The sequence below is a fragment of the Paramisgurnus dabryanus genome, chromosome 8 (genome assembly GCF_030506205.2).
Source record: "Paramisgurnus dabryanus chromosome 8, PD_genome_1.1, whole genome shotgun sequence".
NCBI lineage: Eukaryota > Metazoa > Chordata > Actinopteri > Cypriniformes > Cobitidae > Paramisgurnus > Paramisgurnus dabryanus.
This window is the reverse complement of record NC_133344.1, coordinates 21,663,843-21,685,486: the sequence shown is the minus strand read 5'-3', so window position 1 is coordinate 21,685,486 and position 21,644 is coordinate 21,663,843. Positions and strand designations below refer to the sequence as shown.

At 38.3% G+C, this 21,644-nt stretch overlaps 1 protein-coding gene across 2 annotated transcripts in view; it reads left to right on the top strand.

Moving 5' to 3' along the window:
* Nucleotides 1-16,596, top strand: part of nova2 (NOVA alternative splicing regulator 2) — a 51,345-nt gene extending 34,749 nt beyond the window's left edge. For both annotated transcript variants that reach the window (XM_065280975.1, XM_065280974.1), the window contains one exon: nt 7,388-16,596. In XM_065280975.1, coding sequence (XP_065137047.1) covers nt 7,388-8,410 — 1,023 coding nt within the window. In that variant the 3' untranslated portion in view covers nt 8,411-16,596. The remainder of the gene's footprint in view (nt 1-7,387) is intronic.
* Nucleotides 16,597-21,644: the final 5,048 nt, after the last annotated feature.

The following is a 21,644-nucleotide window of genomic DNA, read 5'->3' as shown; positions in this document are numbered from 1 at the left end:
GCACAGGAAGGCAAGAGTGCTAATTTTGTCTATAGGTGGATTACCACCGTGAGTTTTGAAAGTTTATTGCATTTAGCTAAAGGAATAGCAGATGTTAAAGCACTTTGGAATATAACCATACAAATCAATTTCAATTTAATTTATTCAACTGAAAATCAATAGTACGGCCCATGGCACTTACAATAACGAAAAGAAAGTGCCTCAGCTTGAAACAATTTATTATGCAAGTTAAAAAAATTTTTATAGGATAATCATATATTCACAATAATTTGATTATGTGGATTAATCACAGAAACAATGCATCGCTTATGTCTGTAAAAAGTAAAACCGTTTTCCTTTAATCTTTATTCTTCAACATTAAAGAGAAGAGACTGATTTTCTCTATGCATCACTGGTCTTTCCTGTAATAACCCACAGCTTTACTTCTAATAAATTGATGAGTTGGATTGCCTTAAGTGGCCGTGCTGTTTCAAACCAACCTTTCCCTTCACGACACCACCAAACCCAGCCTATTTAATTATCCTCCATCGTGAATCTAATAAAAGTTCTCACTGGAGCACTACGCACGCTCGCACACACAAAAACAGCCAAGCGAAACGCTGCTGTGTTCCCTGTTCGTCTTCTAAATTAAAAGCGACATCAGGAAAATTGCTATAACGTCTGAAATTGGAAAAAACTCAATAGCCCAGCCTTCCTGTGCCCTCTCCTGCCTGGTCTCTGGAGAGATGGCGATCGGCTAAAATATTTTATGCCTTTTTTAACCTTCAAATCCATCAGCCGGCGAGAAAAGGTCACAGTCTCTCCACGGAGTATTGATCGAATTTCTAGAAGAGCCAATAGAGAAGGGGCTTACACCATAATGGTTGTTGGACAAGGAAGTACATCTTTTAATGCCAAGCTTAAAACACTTTTGGGAGAAAGATAAGGCAGATGCAGTTTGTGTAGTAGTGTGGGTTCAGTATTTGCAGAGTGACAGTTTTGTTGGTTATTTTGTTTATACAGTCTATTCGTTCAGTTTTTCTGCACACCTTTATTAAGTTGAATTATGAGTATATACACTAGTCAACACTTGAAGTGGATCAAAACCTTTCATAAAAGATGTCTTAAAACTAATACCCAATACTCGTTCTTGTCTTAGGACAATTTTGAATGTATAATTTTTTTTGATCCACTTCAAATGTTGACTAGTATATTCCACTCCCTGTCTTATCATTTCCAGGACTTTCTCATTCTGTTTATATAAAGGATATTAATATGGTTTTCACTTTATATAAAACACAAAGCATTGAAATCTCCGGTGGGTGATACAAGAGGTTATAAATATATCAGAATGTTGAGCATTATTATCAGGGATTATATTGGGCATTTCAGAAGAATTGACATGTCTATATCAAGTCTCATAGCCAGTGTCATTTATTAAAGCAACTTGTCCCATTGATATTGGACTCTTGTGATCTCATTTTGTCTGTGTGAGAGGATGTACTCTATCCAAAGCTCGCACATCTCTAATCCTGAACGGGGCCCCTGGAGATATGAGTTGTAACATTCTTTGATGGATGCGGGACTCGAGCTGTCTAAAATGGCATAAAAATCAATAATAAATCAGACCTTTATTAAATATGTATTTGTAAGATGCATACTTTATTTGATGTTGCTTTGCGTTTGGTTTCTGGAGGGATCTGTGATTCAAGTCTTGAGTTGTTTAGATATTACATTGGGATTTGTTTTTTTAAGACTGTCAATTTATCATGTTGATTTCAGAATAAAAAGTATACAAATTCATAATCGCATACAAAATAAAGTGTTACAAAAAAATTTTAAGTACACGGCATGACTTGTTAGTGAGTTACATAAGGGAGTTCTGGAATCTTTATGAAAGTAGTCACCTTGGTAACTTTCAATAGCTGGGGACTATTTATTTTATCATTGCGGCTGCTGCAGCCACGGTACGGCAGCAAAGTCCTTGATTATTACGGCAACTTTTAATTTTAATTTAATTTTCCGTCAGTCTTAGTACACAAAAATATCCAAACCCTTTGGTTATTTTTGGGCGCGATGCTAATGGTCTAATCAGATTCAATGAATTATACTAAGCTATGGTAAAAGTGGTACCACCAGACGTGGAGATCAGCTGAATGAATTACAAAACGGTAAAACTCAAATGTTTAACCCTAGGGGATCTGGAAAATTTGCCTATTTTCAAAAAAGTGGAGTGTCCCTTTAAAGGAGCAATTGAAATTTAATGTACCATTTTTAGGTTTTTGCATCTGCAGTCAAAACAAAGGCACGTTTTTAAAGTTGCACTGGGCGTTACTTGATACGTTCACTTAGAACATACCAGAGATGTCCATCAGCATGTGTACCTAGACCAACAATTAAAAAAAAAAAAATATCACAGACAGAATTCAAGAACACGTCCCATGAAAACAGCCCTGAAGTCAACCTAGAACAGACTTAAAAAAAATTTCTGTGGGCTTTTGTTCAGTGATATGGGTCAACAATATATTTATTTCTAATGGCACATTTTGTCATTTTTTTATAATGCTGTTCTCGCCGACTGCTCTGTTATGTTTTCCTCATATTGATAGATGCGATACACATTCATGTATTTAATTTATACAAAATTGACAGGCCTAATATTTTCTAATGTGATGTTATGTTGTCTAGATAAAGATGATTTCAGATCTCTATTTATTCAACTCAATGTTATGAGCTTGGCTACATCACAGAATGTTTATGCCTCATTGTGTAAATGCTTGCAAATTAACCTGACTATCAGACTCTCAAATCAAATATGTTTTGTTGGAAAGCGCCACATGGCCATTATACACAACCGTAAGGTGGTCTGGCTATTAGGAAGACCTTATTTCAGAAATGCTGTGGGCTCGGTCATTACAGGACAGACTATTTTTGGGTGCATCACCACTTGTGATAGTGCTTAGGGTTATTTAATGCAATCTAGAACGCTGAGCGTTAAGATTGTTGTGGATGTAAGGGGAATATTGTATGTGTCTTTAGTGAGCAATGGTCTCTTCCTGTCATACATGCATGCATGATGCAAGATGCATATATTATTTTGAGGAATATCTTGTTGTTTGCATCAGTTGTTAGCGAGCCACATGCATGATTTCTCATTTTTTTTTAGAAGGTGTTAGTTAACGCTGAAACATTTCTCTTTTGTGCATCATCACGTAAGTGGGTGAAAACTAAGTTTGCTATGAAATTAAATACAGGGATTTAATCTGGTCATTGTGTACATGCTCAAAGATGAAACTACAGGCATCACTTAGCGCATCTCATAAAATGCAGCGATGAAAATCAGCAGCAACCCGCATGACGAACTTGCATCCTGCGTTTGATTCTGACAGGAAGAATTACACAGGGTGAGAATTGAGACTTCATCATCTGCGACCTTTCGCATAGGCCCTTGCTAACAAACAGCAACCTCTCACGACAGTCATAAGACCAAGGTGAGGAGAAGGAGGAGGACAAGGCGTTATTTTTAACTCATGTGGAGTTTTTTCTTTGTCAATGCCAGCAGCCAGCGCACACAGGCAGAGGCAGATGCTGTGTAGAGATGTGCGGCTAAGCCTGGGATCAGGAGACAAGCGATTAACCCAAAGGCAAGTGCTTAAGACTTCAAAGTGCAAACAGCTCAGGCACTGTTTTGGGGACAGGGGTGGCGAGGGGTGTAACAGTTGCTGTGTGCCCTAGAAGGGATGCACCAGGGGTCATTGTTGGGGCCGCTACTGCACTGGCTGGAGTAGAACCAAATTGGTGTTTGGGTGTTTTCAGTTCATTAAAATTTGTGTAAATAGAAGATTTAACTGTATTCTGTGTGGCAGGAAGCTTTTAATAACAGAGTACAGTTGGATTTGCTGCTACAAGGACTCAGGGGGGCTCATCTGCCGGTTTGGCAAAACCCACGCAAAAAAATTCTTTGAATCATTTGAATCAGTCTCAGATGCTCCTCTTATTATTTTCTTTTTTGTAGCTGTTAGAACGATGATTCCATTTACATAAAGAGTACATACATATGTCCTTCACGGCTGACCAATTCCTTTATTACCCATTACCCACAACCCCCTGCGGCATCCTCCTGACAATTCATCAAAGACTTTTAGTCCCAGATAACTGGTGGCGCAGCAGAAGGCGTCTCTCTCTGTCTTCATCTCTTGCTTGCACTTCACTGTCTTATCCTCCCTCTTTCTTTCACTCTTTATAGAGACATCCACCTCCTCTAGCTCAGCACTTGGATGCATTCAGTGAAATTAACCTGCATATATGTCGACGTTGCTCAATTCTTACTCAAGCGTCTCGGTTCTATCAGCACTTCTCTTGCCAAATGCTGTCATCAAAAATTATAGCGTCATAAAGTTAGAGGCGAAGAAGAAAAGGAAGAAGTTGATGCTGATAGTCTTTTAGTGCTAATTTTCTGTTAATAATTAGTCCTCTTGTTTGTTTACATTTATACATTTCACAGCTTTTTATCAAAAGCAGCTTACAGTGCATTACAAGGTATGCATTTATATCTGTGTGTTCTGGGTTCAAACCTATGACCTTTTGCACTGCTAATGCAATGCTCTATCACTAAGCTATATAAGAATCTATCATTTATTTTTATAATGTAGGTATTTAATGTAACCACGTTGATAACGTTTTACACATTGATGGTACATTCACACGGGACAGAAGTGTTAACACTTGACGGAAGGCTAACAGCCAATCACAGTGGCCCCTGCACATGCTCTGGTATTCCATAAACGTAATTGGCTAGCTCGCACTAGGTTATTTGCATAAGGCGATCTGATTGGCTGATGCACGCATTGCTTCTTGAAAAGTTGAGAGATGTTCAACTTCTGCAGCAAGCAACGGCAGTGACGTGGCGCAGATGGATCCACAAAATTTAGTTTGGCAACGCTTGACGTCAACCATTAAAAGTGAAAGGGAAGCGTTAAGGCTTACGGCCCGTGTGAAAGTACCGTGATAGGCCAATATGCTTAAAATAATGCACACTTGGCCTAGTGTTGGGCTATATGCCTCATTTTGAGATCGTCCGAGATTGTGAGATCGCCGATATACGATAGTATGGGGGGGACAGGGCAGTAGTTTGTTCATTTATTACTTATTTATCACAAGTCACTTGATTGGTGGACAAAAAGAAGCAAGGGCAACACCCTGATGACCGTAACCTTCTTAAAACTGATGCCATTAATTCATCCGCGTCATTAATTCCAGGCGCTGCTGAAAAAGTCTCAAATGTAACATTTATATTTTTTCCAAGAAAGTTAATGTAGGAGTCTATTATATCTTTTTATTTCTATCCTAATTCAGTTAAGCTGAATAAGAGTTGGAGTTACAGTGGCAAGGCTAAGCAGCCTCTGTAAAGACATGTTTGTAGGCAGCAAGCTACAGCCTTGAGGGAAAGAAAGAAAAGAACGTAACAGCTTACAAAAGAAACAAACGTAAGGCTCAGGCGATCAGCACGCCCCCCCAACCTCTCCCTCTGCTTTTTTCTGCTCTCCATCGCTTTGTTCGCACACACCCGTACAAACACACACCCCCACAGACACACACCTCTTGCTTCACTGTACACACACCTACCCACTCGTCTCCCCTTTTCACCGTTTTCATCTCTCTATCAGTCATTTTGACAGTGCAATATACAGTATGTAGCATTGTCAAAGCACCCTTGGAGGGCTTGAGGTTTTCATTATACGGAGTAATTAACTGTCAAACCACAACGCATATGCAGTGGTCTTACAAAGCGCAGATCCATCCGACAATGATCTAAGAGATCAAGCTCCAATTTGCTAACTCATTAATGGCCGAACATTTCAAGTAACGTGGATGAAATGATTTGAATCTTTAAAAGCTGCTATGTCCTTCAAAAGTGTTATTTGTCCGTGTTATGTTTGTAAATCTGTGTCTATGTAGACAGCAGCATAATGGTGTATTTAAGTGAATGGTTGAGAGCTTATGAGGTGGGGGGTGGCGGGGTGGTTGGTTGGTTGCTATGCATCATTTCGACTCTCTTTCAGTCCCCCTTGAATGCTGGAGTTGAGTTTCCATGGAAACACTGACCCCTGGGAGTCGATGCTTTTCAGGAGGAGCCTATTTTACCTTGTGATTCACAGCTCAGAAAGTAGAAGAACAAAACACACAAGCATCTTTATCTTTCTGTCCTTAATTTTCTTTTCATTAGCTGTATATACCTCTTTTAATAATATACAATTTTATGTACTTTTTTGCTGTGTGTAACTATTTTAGCCACTGCAGCTTCACAAAAACTAATTAAAATAATTATATTGTTAATGTAGGTTTATTGAAGTGAATAGGAAAGTGATAAGACTCTTATGGGGATAGTTTACCCAACAAAAAAATTCTGTCATCATTTACTTCTAAACCTGTATGAATTTCTTTGTTCTGAAGAAAACAAAGGAATATATTTAAAAAAATGTTTGTAAACTGATCAGAAGCTCCATTCACTTCCATAGTATTATTTTTCCTACTATGGATGTCAATGGGGCTTCTGATTGGTTTGGTTACAAAAATGTTTCAAAATATCTTCCTTTGTGTTAATCAGAACAAAGAAATTCATACAAGTTTGTATCAATGTAAACAATGACAGAATTTTCATTTTTTGGTAAATATCCCTGAAAATTAAAAGTTCCTAAAATTAAGGTTCCTAAATGGTACTTTGTCACGCTGAAATATATACTTTCACTTAATAAGTATACATAATTTCAACCAAAAAATTTGGATGTTGACAAACATTAATACATTTCAGGAAAGAAACTTCAGGTTAATGAATGCGCATAATATCTTTTACAGTACTTTTAGCAACATTTTAACAAGACCAGTATGTTCTGTGTAAAGCTTTGGTCAAAAGTATCAGCATGAATCACTGTGCTTCATCAGACAGCAATCCTTTCTAAGTTAGAGAAGAAACCATAGTAACGGCTGTTTACACTTAATCCTTCTTACAGAAGGATATTGTTGGTTTGGATATTTTGCAGACGCTGTCTAAAAACTACTCGCTGAGAACATTATGTAGTTGTTATTCCAGATTAAATGACCAGATTAAACACATCGGTCATCTTGACGTTCAACTAGAATTATGCTTTAATGATACAACAACTTAAAAGTAATTACGTTAAAGACTAGAAGCCATGAAAGTCTTGAAAACATATGGTTGCTGCAATTGCAACAAATATAACTGTTGTGCTGACTTTTATAAGCTTCCAAGTGGCTGAATTCACACATTGTACTTTTAAGTCCTAAAACTGTGATGTGGCTCAAGCTAAACTAGAATAAGCAATTGTATGGTTGTTTCAGAATGAGTCATTAACAGATGACTGATTTGATTTGTTCATGTTCTCTTTAGGCCAAGCTGATAGTACCCAACAGCACGGCAGGACTGATCATTGGCAAGGGCGGGGCCACCGTCAAGGCTGTCATGGAGCAGTCTGGTGCCTGGGTGCAGCTCTCACAGAAACCAGAAGGTATCAACCTGCAGGAGCGTGTGGTCACCATCAGCGGAGAACCTGAGCAGAACCGTAAAGCGGTGGAGATCATCGTGCAGAAGATCCAGGAGGATCCACAGAGCAGCAGCTGTCTGAACATCAGTTACTCCAACATCTCTGGCCCAGTGGCCAACTCCAACCCCACCGGTTCCCCATATGCCAACTCGGCCGAGGTGATGCCAGCTGCTGCCGCTGCGGCGGCAGCCACAGCCTCTAGTCTCCTGGGGCAGGCCAGTCTGGCTGGAGTGGGTGCTTTCCCTACCACCATGTCCAGCTTCTCAGGGAATGACCTGCTGGCTATCACGTCCGCACTGAATACGTTAGCCAGCTATGGATACAATACCAACTCCCTGGGTCTGGGGCTCAACCCTGCGGCCGCCTCAGGGGTTCTTGCCGCTGTGGCTGCGAGTGCTAACCCGGCTGCAGCTGCAGCCGCCAACCTGCTAGCCTCCTACGCTAATGACGCATCCACCAGCGCTGGCCACCCAGCAGCCAGTCTAGGAGGCTTCACGTTAGGATCGCTAGCCGCTGCCACTGGAGCCACCAATGGCTATCTGAGTGCTGCTTCCCCACTGGTTGCAAGCTCTCTCTTGGCCACTGAGAAGCTAACCGAAGGGGCCAAAGATGTTGTGGAAATTGCAGTGCCAGAGAACTTGGTGGGTGCCATTTTGGGGAAGGGAGGCAAAACGCTTGTGGAGTACCAAGAACTGACAGGAGCCCGCATTCAGATCTCCAAAAAGGGAGAGTTTGTTCCCGGCACCAGAAACCGTAAAGTTACCATAACCGGATCGCCAGCCGCCACACAGGCAGCACAATATCTTATCAGCCAGCGAATTACATACGAGCAGGGTGTGAGGGCCACCAATCCGCAGAAGGTGGGCTAAAACAGGGAGTATAAAAAAGGAGAGAAAGAGTGGGGGATGGGGAAGATACAGAGAAAGAGATGGAGGGCATGAATAATGAAGAAAATCAACCACAGGCTTTGTGGAAATCTCAGTATTAAAAAAAAATAATTGAAGAAATTCAAGAAAAAATGTGTAAAATGTAAATATGGGTTTATTTCTTAAGTTTAAATCTTTTGGGATTTTTTTGTTATTTTTTGTTTGTTTGTTTGTTTTGTTCTGTTTTGTTTTATTTTTGTCAATTTTCCGGACAGCAGTGAATGGCATTTCAACCTGGCATGCTGCCGCGCTGCAGTTCTCAGCAGGTGGGCAAGGTGGTAGGATGGGGAGAATGGGGTGGAGCAATCGGAGATCCAAACTCCCAGGAATCAGCCCTTTCCCCACCCCCATCCCCTCCTAGCTGACAGATTTTTGTTCTTTACTTTTAGCCCTAAGATCAATTCTCAAACCTTTGGCCCATGCCCCCTTTCTATGTGGGTTTGGGACTGAAAATTACCCCTACCCAATTCTGTGACACCCCATAACCCACCCTTGCCCCAGCCCTCCCAATTCCAGCCAGCCCAACCCTGCCTTGAAAGATGGGGCAGGATAGGGCAAGGGATGCGAGGCTGCTCTAGGGTCCCTCAGCGCCACTAGACATTGACCTGGGGTACCAGTTTGACCAGGCGCATGCCACGCGATGCTACTTGCTACTACAGAGTTAGCATAAGGGAAGCTTGTAGGTGATGTTGCGGACATAGACCAGGATGCACATTGCACCTGCTTTGGTCAGAATCTATAGTACCAGAGCTCCTTCAGATTGAGGCATTTTCTCTATGGGATTTGAAGTCTAGTGTTTATACAGATACTATCTTATCATTATTCTTACTACTACTATTATTATTATTATTACAAATTATCATCACCATCAGCGTTATTTATTAATATGATTTCACCCATAAGGACTGAGGTATCTTTTTTTGTTTTTCTTAATCTGTGAATTCAGGTTGACATGAATGTAAAGACAATTTTTTGGATTTCGTTTTTTATTTAAGTAGATTGAATCGTGTGTCCATGTAATATATGTCTTATTTAACGTCCAGTGATAACTGCACCGTCGGCACCAATACAGTTAAAAACCTTACACATACAGTACACTCCAAGCAAACGATTACCACGTAAAGTGCAACTAAACATAAGCAGACTTGAAATCACAATGGGACTAGATGATTTATTCACTTATCCTGTAAATGAGAATGTAGGTCTTTGCACAAGTCCAAAGGAGCTACTAAATTATTATTATACTGAATATAATGTTTGCCACAGACACCCCTTCCTTTGTAATGTCCCCTTCTCTTCAGATTTGCAATGCTAAAGCCATTGTGCAGTTAAAGACACTGCAGTTCAATGTCTGCACAGTTATTGGCAAATTTGCATAGATAACAATTATGAACGCATACTACTGAAAAACTACAGCCACGAACAAATTCATGCTCTGATCAGCACAGGCTAGTTAGTAATATGGTGTGCCCTAGAAATCCTCTTTTTGGTTGCAACACCATTTATCCAGGTTGTCTGCTTGATTGTGGCTAATATGAATCACAATGACTGATGTTTACCACCTATTTACCTACTTTCTTTGAAACTGAGCGGGCGGCCCATGTGGAAAAACTTCCTGTGCAGATCAGAACTATCCATGTGCGACGTATGTGCTGCTAATAAGATCATACTTTGTTTTGTGTTGTTTTTTTCTGAGTACACTGAATTTTGTCTTAATGCACTGTGAAGTGTGGAGGCCGTGATGGAGGGCCAAACAAAGTCAGGGTTTTGTATTATCGCATATCGCATGTATCACAATGATGGAATGTACTCATGTGGAACTTCTCATATTTATATCAACGTCCATGGAGTCAATGCATTGCTTATTGTAGGTTAGAAGAGATCAGAGAATCGGGACTGAATGGTTGGTAGGCTGAGGTCAGGGTTTTGGGTTCTTCTGGACGTCATATTGCAGTATCCGATATTTACGTTTCTAGGTGTGCGCACACCCAAAAATGGCAAGCTGAGTGTCTATTTATTGCAAAGGGGCAGAGGATGGTATATTCTCTAACTTTGTGTCCTCCAAAGCTATTTTGTCTAAAAGACAAACATACATTTTTAATTACCCCAAACGTTTAAGACCATTCTGTAATTTTCCAAGTGCAGAATTTCAAAACAGATTGGATGCCTACTTTATAATTCAGACAGCGCTGTGCTCTCTCTCCCCTCACTAAAGTTATGATTCTTTCCTCTCCTTTGCTTTTGGAGCACCAGGGAGAGTAAATCTGAACCAATTGGTAAGGAGGCTTCTTTATTTTCATCAAAAAACCATCACCTCCTCTCACTCTTCTCAACCCCCTTTTACCTTTGTGCACCCCCATTCTGACACATCAACCCAGAGACCTTTCTCTCACATTTCTCCATGGGTGGCAATGTCTGGTGTAACAGTGCATGTGTGCTTGCCCTTTCACAAAACAGTGATGATACAAAAGAGAAGATTTGACTACAGAGTAGAAGGTAGACGCTTTCACAGTCGACCACATCACACCTGAGTCTGTCATATCTGGGCCTCTTTAAAGGGGAATTTGCACAAAGCCATCAATGTGTTTGTATGGTGAGTGTGTGTATGTGTGTATAGCTTGGAGTCTTGAGTTTGGATAGAAATGGATGTGTCCAGGCAGATATGGGAACTATTAGATGTTGTGTCCAAGGTGGGGAGGTCTAACAAGCGAAGTAAAGAAAGAAAGAACAATGACTCCAGATACTATTAAGCAAGCAAGGGCGAGCTATAAAGATCAAGATGGCAATCGAGTGCCTCCGCATTTTAGAGTGCATCTTTGCGTTCGTTTTTTACCCATAATGCAGTACTTCAGATCGTGGAGAGAGGAAGCAGTCAGAATTCAATATATAAGTTACTCATATAAACACACACAAACAAAAAAGTACTTTTGTAAAACAAGGTTAACATCACATTTAAGTTGATTAACACTAAAGAACAAGATATTACTGTGACAATTCAATGTGAAAACTAAAAAAGGTGCCAACGTAGTGTCAAGGAGCAGCTTTCTGTTTCTGTTTGGGTTTTGTATTCAGTACTAAAAGTACATATTGGGGGGATCTCTGTTTTTATTTGTTAGTAACTGGAAAAAAAATAGATCAAATGTGATGAGTACTGAAAGCAATATACGTAGTAGCATGTCGTCATGTCTTGTCATTTCGTTCTGTCTGTGTAGGAGCTTTGGATTTACCTAGATGTTGAGTAGATTTGCATATACTATTTTTTAAGTTGTGAAGATGCTGCTATTGAATAAGTGATGTACTAAAATTTAAGATATAAAACATATCTGGTCAGTCATTTAGCAGGACGTGGTAGAGGTGTAACTAAATGCTACATTGGTAAGAAAATAATTGTTTTATCACTGGATTAAATAAACCTGTGCCAAAATAGATCTTTACAGATGTAAATGTGATTTAAATACCATTAGTTATAAGAAGACATACTTTTGTAATGGGAAAAAAAATGTGAAAAGTGCCAAACAAGTTGGGTTATAACTACGGGGGTAAAAGTAACTTGCAAAAGCAAAAAATAGACATTAGCACTATAAGCTTGAGAGTTTTCTGCCCCCTTAATAACTAGTCCTCGTGAAAAAGAATAGGGTGGGATTCATATGTTAGGCCAAACAAAAGCAGGGTGCCATGTGGCCAATAACACACATCCCTGGGGCTAGAAGACTGCCGAGTTAGCTTAGCATGGTTAAACTTTTATAAGTTATCAGCATTCTTAAGTCAGCCTTTTATAGTTCTGAAAATGTATTTTGTGAAGATAGATGTTATCTTTTTTGCACGTTGATATTGCATGACACCAAGTGAAGCGTGGATTTAAATAATGAAGCTACAAAAACATACAAAAAGAACAAAAAAATAAACAATTAGGCAATGTGCATTCATTTTTAACGACAAATCTTTGCATGTCAACAACAGTTAGAGCTATTAAATTAGCTTTTTGACATTTTTAACTTTTTTAGTTTTGCTAAGACCAAGCTGGAAGATTTCGTTGCTAGGCCACAGAAACCAACGTCATTCAGAATCATAATCATATTCAGCGTCATATTTACAATACTCATTTTGTACAAGTTATCAACATATTGTGATATTTTTGTTATAAAGGGAAGCTGGGAATAAAAGGTTAATTTATAGGAGAATCAGCGAACATTACAACAGTTCATGCTCGTGAATGTACTCACCGCTACATAAGTTTGCATATCACTCTGTCGAGGCTCGTGTTTGCTGTAAATTGTGTGTCAATACTAACATCATTAGGCTATATTACACCCTTGTGTTGTTTAGCTTGTTCTGCCATCTCTGCACATTAAGCTTGATTCATAATATGCACTTTATACTTTTATTTCATGCCACCCCAGTAAAACAGCCCTATTTCCATATGAGAGCAATGCAGTGGCACTGCTTAACCACTTGAATCCTTTACCTCACATCTCCACCAATAAAGAAATAGCAGAACTATTACAACAGGCAGAGATAAGGCACTACAAATAAATCGCTGGGTTTCTTTGTTTGCATAAGAAAAATGGCCAGATTATCGGTGCTGACCAAAAATAGCAGAATAGTTTTATGAGCTGCAAAATTTGGAAATGTTATTTTGTTAGTGTTTTTTTGCTAATAATAACAACAAGTGCCAAAATAGGCATTTTCTTTAGGGCCATGCTGAGATATCAACAGCAAAATTTGCTTTTTAACTATATCAGGCATATTTTTGTGCATAAAAAGGTGACTTAGCTCTGTTGCTCAGTTGAAATAAGGGATATTTGTGTTTTTTGTGCATGCTTTGAGGAGTTTTTTTTGTGTTTGTGACATGCTGTGTAACTCATGTCAGTGCGCCCATACAAGCACGGCTGATATTTTCTTTCCCAGATTACTGGGTTCAGCAGCTTGTCACATGCAGTCGAGTCAAAAAAACCCGCAAACTTATGGTTTTGCTGATGTTTAGAAGGTCATTGCTTTCAGGTGGGCACATGGCTAGAGCTTCTTGCTCTTCTAAAACCCCACATACCCCTAGTCCAACCCCACCCCAACTTCGCCCCACCATAAGAAGATAAAAAACCTGGGGTCTTTTTAAGCTTGTACCCATCGAAGCACCAGCAATGTTAGAATACATTTGTCATATCACTGTTTTGTTCTCTCTTTTTTATTTTCCTGTTTTTATTTGTATGACACTCTAACCTAGACCAAGTATAACAAATGTCATTCATATGTATCCTGTTTACTCTCCCTTTTTCTCCCTTTTGCACTTTTCACTGCTCCCCTTTTTTCCAACCACTCCCCACTCTTCTGCCGACCTCCCCCTCACACCCTCCCAGACTTTCTCCTGAGTGCCAAACAAAAACAGTACCATTCCAAACTTTTGAGTTCTCTTGTATGTTGGACATCCATCGGAAGCACCCATGAAGCCAGCATGTTTCTCCATAACATGATGTCAGTCATGACGCCTCAACATTACCCAAAAAGCAAGCAGTAAAAGCGAGACCTGGATTAACACGGTAAAAAGGCTGGCTACCTCTCATAAACTGCTTTTCCTAATTCTCTGTCATCTCTTCAACCTCCAGGACATCACTGATTATGTGCCATAATGTCGGGGGGACTGTCACTCTCCTCACCCCCCCAAGTCTCTTCATTTGATTTTTCGATGGAAAACATTAAACGCAAAGAATGAGAAATCCATTTAAATGGCAGGTTTTGTTTCTTTAACATAAAAACATGCTGAGGAGTGTAAACGTCAGCTGTGCAGCCATCTTCTGTCTTCTGAACTTTGAACTTCTCACCCCTCATGAACTTTATTGACCTTCTTCCTACCCTTCTATGTTCATCAACCGTTTGGACTTAAAATCTCCATTCCATCTCCAAACCTTTTTGAGACTGTGCAATTCTAGTTGAGATGATTGGATTTATTTCATTTTTTTTAAGTCATCATTGGGGACGATTCTCAGAGATAAAAAAAAAAGAAAATAAAAAACAAACAAAAAATATCAATAAGATCCAAACTGTTTCTCCACAATTTCATTATTTTCTCTCATTGTAAATATTTGTCAGATTTTGTTGAACTGTAACCAGAAACGTGTTCAACACAATGGGGCTGGCAGCATAAAATCGGTTTTGTGGAGTGCCCAATGCGAGCCAGTGACGGGCATTTGGATTTTGGGGAGCCTACATCTTTAAGCCAAACTAAAGCACCTCCTGTTAGGGGTTCTTTAGTATATGAAACAACGCACAAAAGTAAATCAATAGAAATGGGCGTCAATGCAGCACAATTTGTTGTTACACTGGAAGAGATTGATTTAGAAATAAGTAATGTGTTCCTGCATATGTAAAATGTTAATGAGAATTAAATCTGGTTAAAGATACATCACGGAGCCACATACAAAGTATTGCGATTGTAAGGTGATCACGAGGAATGTTAATTCCCATCAAACCATTTACGGCCATCAAAATACATAATCACTACTAACCATTAAGATAGACAATTAGAGTAAGTTTCATACTTGAACTGATGGTAGTTGCTAATCTCATTGTACATATCAGATGTGTCGAGTGTAAATTGTGATACGTGTTGACTAGATGTCTTGATCATTGCATCTGTTCATAAGATCATAGATGAAAATGTTTCTCTGTGATTAAGAAAGATCGATCATTCTCATACGTCTCAACCATGCTTTGAGCTCCACATCTAATGTTTCTATGCTGCCAGCTTTATTTTCTGATAACCCTTCATGAGCTTATTTATTTTCAAACTACTATACACTATTAATAAATGGCATCAAGAACTAGAAAAAGGGATTGACTGGAAAGATGAAATACTGTTTTGTTTTTAGTATTTTAGTGGTTTCTTTTAACGTCATCCATTAACTGACTTAAAAAGTATTAAATATTTAATGTAACTGTAGCATTGTGTTTGTAAAAAAATAGTGAGTTGTGTTTCTTGACTTGTGGATTACCAGTGAAGTCAGCAATTTAGTGCTAATATCTATTAAGTCATTTATTTCTTTTTCTTTTTTATTTAAGGGTTATTATTTTTTCCGACAGCAACAGCAGTCATTATAAATGTTCATTTTACCATCACCTGTCTTCTGTTGTCTTATTCTTCACCTCCCACTACACTCAGTTTCATCAAATAACACATTGCAAGTTCGTGCCTGAAATCATGTGCTCGGTCTTGGGGAGGGGCCATGCTGGGTGAGTGATGCGTGTGTGATGCGAACGAATGCGACTGCTGAGACAAGCTTGGGCGGTTGGGTGTTATGTCCTCTGTCCACCAAAGCTAAAACCTGTTGTGTTTCCATTTACCAATGGAACCTGCTAATGTTATAGTTCAAACCCATCATGTAAGCCTAGTTGATGGTCCATAACTTCCCCCCGTTCCCAACCACTTTTCACCACTACCTCCCCTTCCCCTTATGAGCCATTCCTTCGCCACGCACCCCCACACCATGTGATGTTTTTCATAATAACGTACTACTTGACCAGACCCACATTAACTCTGTTGTCATGCCTGCAGAGGAGGCGGTTGCCAGTCAACTCACCCTCCGCTCATGATTCGCCACCATCCCTTACGTAATGGCTGCCGGGGCCGCGCCCACTCTAAATATGAATAATTTTGTAAAAAATGAAAAGAGTAAAAAACATTCAAGTGACTCTCAGGGTGTTTACGTAATCTACCTTATTCTGTGACTTCACAGAGCCGTGATCCAGCTCTCCCTCCTCAAGCTATTTAATAAGCCCAAAGACATTATACCATGTACGATTACTTATCAAGTCTTCGAAAAACAAAGAATGATATGCACCCAATTATAGAACCAAGCAAAATGCTGTAATGTTTACAACTTTAATGAGACCAACGCTGTTGAAAGAATGTGTAGGAGTTGAAAGACAAATCTTTAATAATGCGTAATTTCACACTGAGTTCATTTAATGGTAATTTCTATGTGACATGAAGTTATGTGTTAATGAGGCATTTTTGAAACATTGCATGTTACTATTTTTTGCAATGAATTACATTTTTTTTTAAATGTCAGTATGGCTGGTACAGTGTAAACTTCGAACTACATTTGGTTGCTAATAATAAAAATACATTGATGTCAGTGTTCATCAAACGTATCTTGGACAAAGGTACCGGACTCCAGTCCGCATAAAAAAATGTTTTTGCGTTATTTGTTCATATTTGTATATGGTGACAGTGAAAATAAAGGATGTACTGGAAGAATCAGGGAGACGTTGGTAGAGTTTGAAGGGTCAGGGTCTCAACTTCAACACCAACAGTTAAACCTGACAAGAAATTACAAGGGCCAGTCAGTCAAACAGAACACAGCCTGTGACTTTAACCGCACATGAGGTAAGTTACATGGGAGCGAAACTATAATTTCCATTATGTACTATGAATTAAGGATTTTTATGACCTCACACATTACATTATTATAAAAATATGATAATGTGTCTTAGTGGTTTAAGAAACCATGAAATGAGGCACAATCCAATAGTGGTTTGACTGAAATGGAGTTGGTCTTGAAGAATCAACAAATCTTATTCCATTTTCTTTCTTAACATACAGGAGAAATGGCAGCAAGAAACATAATTTAACATTTTAAAGAGTGGATCGATGAAAAAAGATGAAAGACTGACTATATTTGAATTGGTGTCTCCAGTGTGACTGATATGCAAATGCAGTATGTGTGATGTAACAAACTGTAATTTGCCATTATATAGTCACCAGCTTCTTCAGAACGCATCAATTGATAGTTTCTTCTGGATTAACTGAACTCAAAGATGTATTTCAATGACATTACGAAGTCTTTCTCTCAATCATTGTCATCCACCCACTTTCTCTGTGCACTAATTCATCCAACCTGCAAAACCACCTTCACATCCACAACACCAGCTACGAGCACTGTGAAGAATACCATTACAGCCATTGGTCAGTGGGCTTGACCGGTTTTTATGTTGGCTTCCAGCACATTGATCTGTGGTGAAGACCCCAGGGAAATTAACATTCACCGCATGATTTAAAACCTGTCTCACCAAACCAACTATAAAGAAGTATCTCCAGAGTTCAGAAAAAACATCTCCACTTACAATAATTGTTTTTCAGAGCATGTTTAAAGGTAGACTCCTGTTTAATTTCACAGCTAGTGTGCAATTCTAATAAGATGTGTTGCAATGCTTTGGTTTTGAAAACTTGCAGGTAGCATCTTAATGTCTTGAAAAAATAAACAAAACTGTTCTGGTGAAAATCAAATGTAGGAATTGGACAACGCCAGACAGCAGGGATTTCCCAACGTAGCTGGAATCCAGTAATCCAGCTGCAATCTATATTTGCATTTATTAACCAGACCCAAAGGTCCAAGCTTCCTTTCAAACAGGAATAATTAGTCCGGATTCATCACTGGCTATCTATCTCTACTGGGATTGGTGAGCTAGTTTAGCGAGGGGAAGTTGGAGCTTCATCATTTCAAATGTATCCAATCTCGCAAACTGCACCTTTAAAGCCTTGGGCCACAATTGATTTTCTCCTCCCCTGCTCTGGTACTACTCATCACGTCAGTTCTCATCCAAAACCCAACAGGCATTTTCTCCTTTTAGGCCAGCTGTTGAAGAAAGCAAGCCTAACTGTTTCAGCCCTCTTTTCTAGGAGGGAATGTAAAAAAGTAAGAGTGCAAGAAACAGACAAGAATATGCTCTCAGCCCTCATAAATCCCTAGAGTTGGAAAGCAGACCTATTGAACATGTGCAAAGATCTCCAGTCCTTAGTCCGAAACTTTTAGAGGGGGAACACACGTACTCTGTTCTGATAAAGAATCTGCTACCGTTAGGACTTACTGTATTAGCTATACTACCCCCCAAGTTTACAGACACTTTAGGCACTCTTAAAAATATGTCTAAATGTCATTGCATTAGATAACAAAACATCACACCAAATGACATTTAATCAGAATTAACTGCACTTTTTATTTTACATTTTTAACATATTAAAGCAAGTTCCCCTAAAGACCAAACAGTAAACATATTTTGTTCACATGAACTATCCAAATGCATATAAATGCTTTGTTTTTTGTTTTAGCTTTCATATTTTATTATTTACAACCTAACAAACTTCCTATTGTGAAGTGGTTTGCCTGGAAATTTTACTGTATGCTCTTTCCGTAAAATAATATATTTTGATATCTAATGCAACGATTATTTATACATTTTAAGTGTGGCCTAATGCTCAACTACAGAAGAACAAGACACAGTTTCAGTAGCCTATAAAATGCAACCGTATACAGGGAAATGAAGGACTTGGGAAAAATAGGAAACCTGTCACGAGAGATCTGCCATTGTAAATTATTAAGATTTGTAGTTTAAGAAATAGCTTTCAGTCTGTCTCAAAGGCTGAAAACAGGCAGCCTCTTGTTTTCCTCTGCAACGTTGTGTGCAAAACAGCATGAATTCAGCATGAAATTTGTACATATACTTGGGCTGACTCTGTAAAAATAGCTAGGATACAAAATCACTCAGTGAGACGCAGTCTAATCGATTTAAAGCAAGTGCATCTTTCAGCTACACAAGGGGTTTTGCTGATACAGAAAGTATCTGTCACATCAAAGCGAGGTACAGCCTGGTCCAATGGAAAAAAAAATCTAAGTTAGCAAACTGATCCTTGAAGTAAAAATCACTTTGTTCTTGTTTTTTTAGATAAGTTTTCAAAATTGTTTTTTGCACATGTGAATCTACTAACATGATATACATTTTTTTAGTGTTAGTCTTTAATGTACAATTTGACCTTAAATACTGTTTCTAAGACAAAGACAAATCAGGTGGTGTTAAACTAAAGGTGGTCCAAAAGAATATAACCTTTAATCAGCAATAATGTTCAAAACTTTATAAGCTATATATAGAGTATCTTTTTTATGGCACTGATGTATTTATTTGACTTTTGCAATGTTACAAACAAAAAATAACCACCGTTTTTGTGACAAAACAGTACAAAAGTGATAAAACGATTAGGTTAATCACTTTTAGATATTAAAGCAGATTTTTAAAGACATTTATTTGATTGTTTGTTCTCTAAGTGCAATTTTACCAGCAACTGTAATATGCTATAGCAAAATAATGCTATCTCTATCTACTGTGATCATAACATGCTTCCAATAAGACATTTAGTCCCAAGTATTAAGTAAGTGTTAAATACACTCTCTTTTTTGAAAGTGTATAAAATGTTCTTAGGTGGGAATGCCTAAATTATTTTTGTTGAAAACCAAATTATCCAGTTGGTTCCATTTCATTAAATTAAAACTCATATTGCATTGATCACTACTGAAAATGATTGTAATAATTTTCTATATTTTTGTTCCTGCTGTTGTAATTTCTAACAAATGATCCGAAGAAATAATTAATAATATAAAGAATAACTTTTAACCTCAGTGTTTTATGCGTATATGTACATAAGATAAAGAAAGATAAATTAAGAAAGTTGCAATGCAAAGCTGTTATTTTAAAGCACTGTAGCGTGTACAGTGATATGTTTTTTATCAATTTTATGGTACATATGATATGTTCTGCATTTCTGCAGTTGTTGTTTTTCTTTTTGTTCATGAGCATATGCTTTAATAAATATGTTTTATAGTAAATTGTAAGGTGTAACCCCTTATTGAAAAATCTGTTCTTACTACACGGACAAATTAGAATACGGTTAATGTTCTTGCTTCTGTCTGTTTTTAGCTTTGGTGCTGCTGTACATAGAAATCAATCTGAAAATACTGCTGAAAATGCTGTTGCTAGGGTAATGAGGTAAATGTCCTTGAAAAGAGTCAAATCTCTGTAGAAATTACAGTATCACTGGCAGCTGTTTGCCAGTAACTTACTGTAAATTTGAATTATGTTATTTACTGGCAACAGTTTGTTCAAAGTTAAATGAACATTAAACATTAACAAGTCTTTGTCTTTACAGAATAAAACTAAAATAACAGCCTTATGCAAAGCATTCTGGGAACCAAAATCTGAAGGAAAAAAACTTTGATGAGGATTTCTGCTTCCCAGAGTGCTTTGCATGAGGCTGTTATTTAATAGGCCTACTTTTATGTAAAGATAAAGACTTGTTAATGTGTAATGTTCCTTTAACTTTAAACAAACTGTTGCCAGTAATCAACATAAATTTATCTACAGCAAGTTAGGGGGAAAACCGCTGCATATAACTACAGTACATTTTTGCAGCATGTGTGAACTGAAACATCGTACTGCTATAGTCAAGAGAGGGACTTAATTGGATGATGGGTTGCCACAGATATGAGTAGGGTAATGCAGCCAAGACACAAGATAAAAATAAAATTTAGTTTTCCATTAATGTCTTTAGACTTTACGTGTAGGTTGACAGTGTGAGACACAATGGATGTATCGATACAGTAAATGTACAAGCCTGTGCAGAAAGGTATATTGAATTGTACATTGAAATATACATCAAAGGATATGGTCAATACTAAATAAGAATGCCTGAGAATGTAAAAAGGATGAATTTGTTGGCTTCACAGTTTCGATGAATGATTGTTGTTACAATATTGCTCCAGGTAAATACGAGACAATTACAAGTGAGCTATTATAGGTCTTCTGCCAAAAAATTGTGCCTCTGTGACACTAAAAACTTTATCATGCTATGCTATAAAGAATAAAATGTTATTTGTATGAGACTTAACTTTAAAAGCTGCAAAAAACAAGAAAAACAGTGTGACAAATTCAAAGTGCATGTGAATAGAGCCAGAGAGCAACAAGATTTTATGCATCACAAACACAACGTTTTTAATCACCTTAAAAACAGGTTGACCTTTTCTGAATGAGCACAATGTGTGCTGGTGATGATAAACTCTCATTGTGGACACTCAAGTCTCTGGTATGAAGATTATACGGTTTAACCAAGAACCATAAAAGTCAATTTAAATAAACTTAGTTAGTGTGCTCATTAACACCTAATTTAAATAGCTTTAAAGTAATCTTGAACAATTAAGCATATGGTCGTGGCAAACAAATAAGCAGTCTACACTGAGGCTGTCGACTTGTTTGAGTCCCCTGTCCTCCTCCTTTTGTCCCTATACAGTACTCTTACTCTCTCGGTAAGTCTCATTTCAACGGGTTTGAAGGGTCGTTATGTACTTTGGCGTTATTC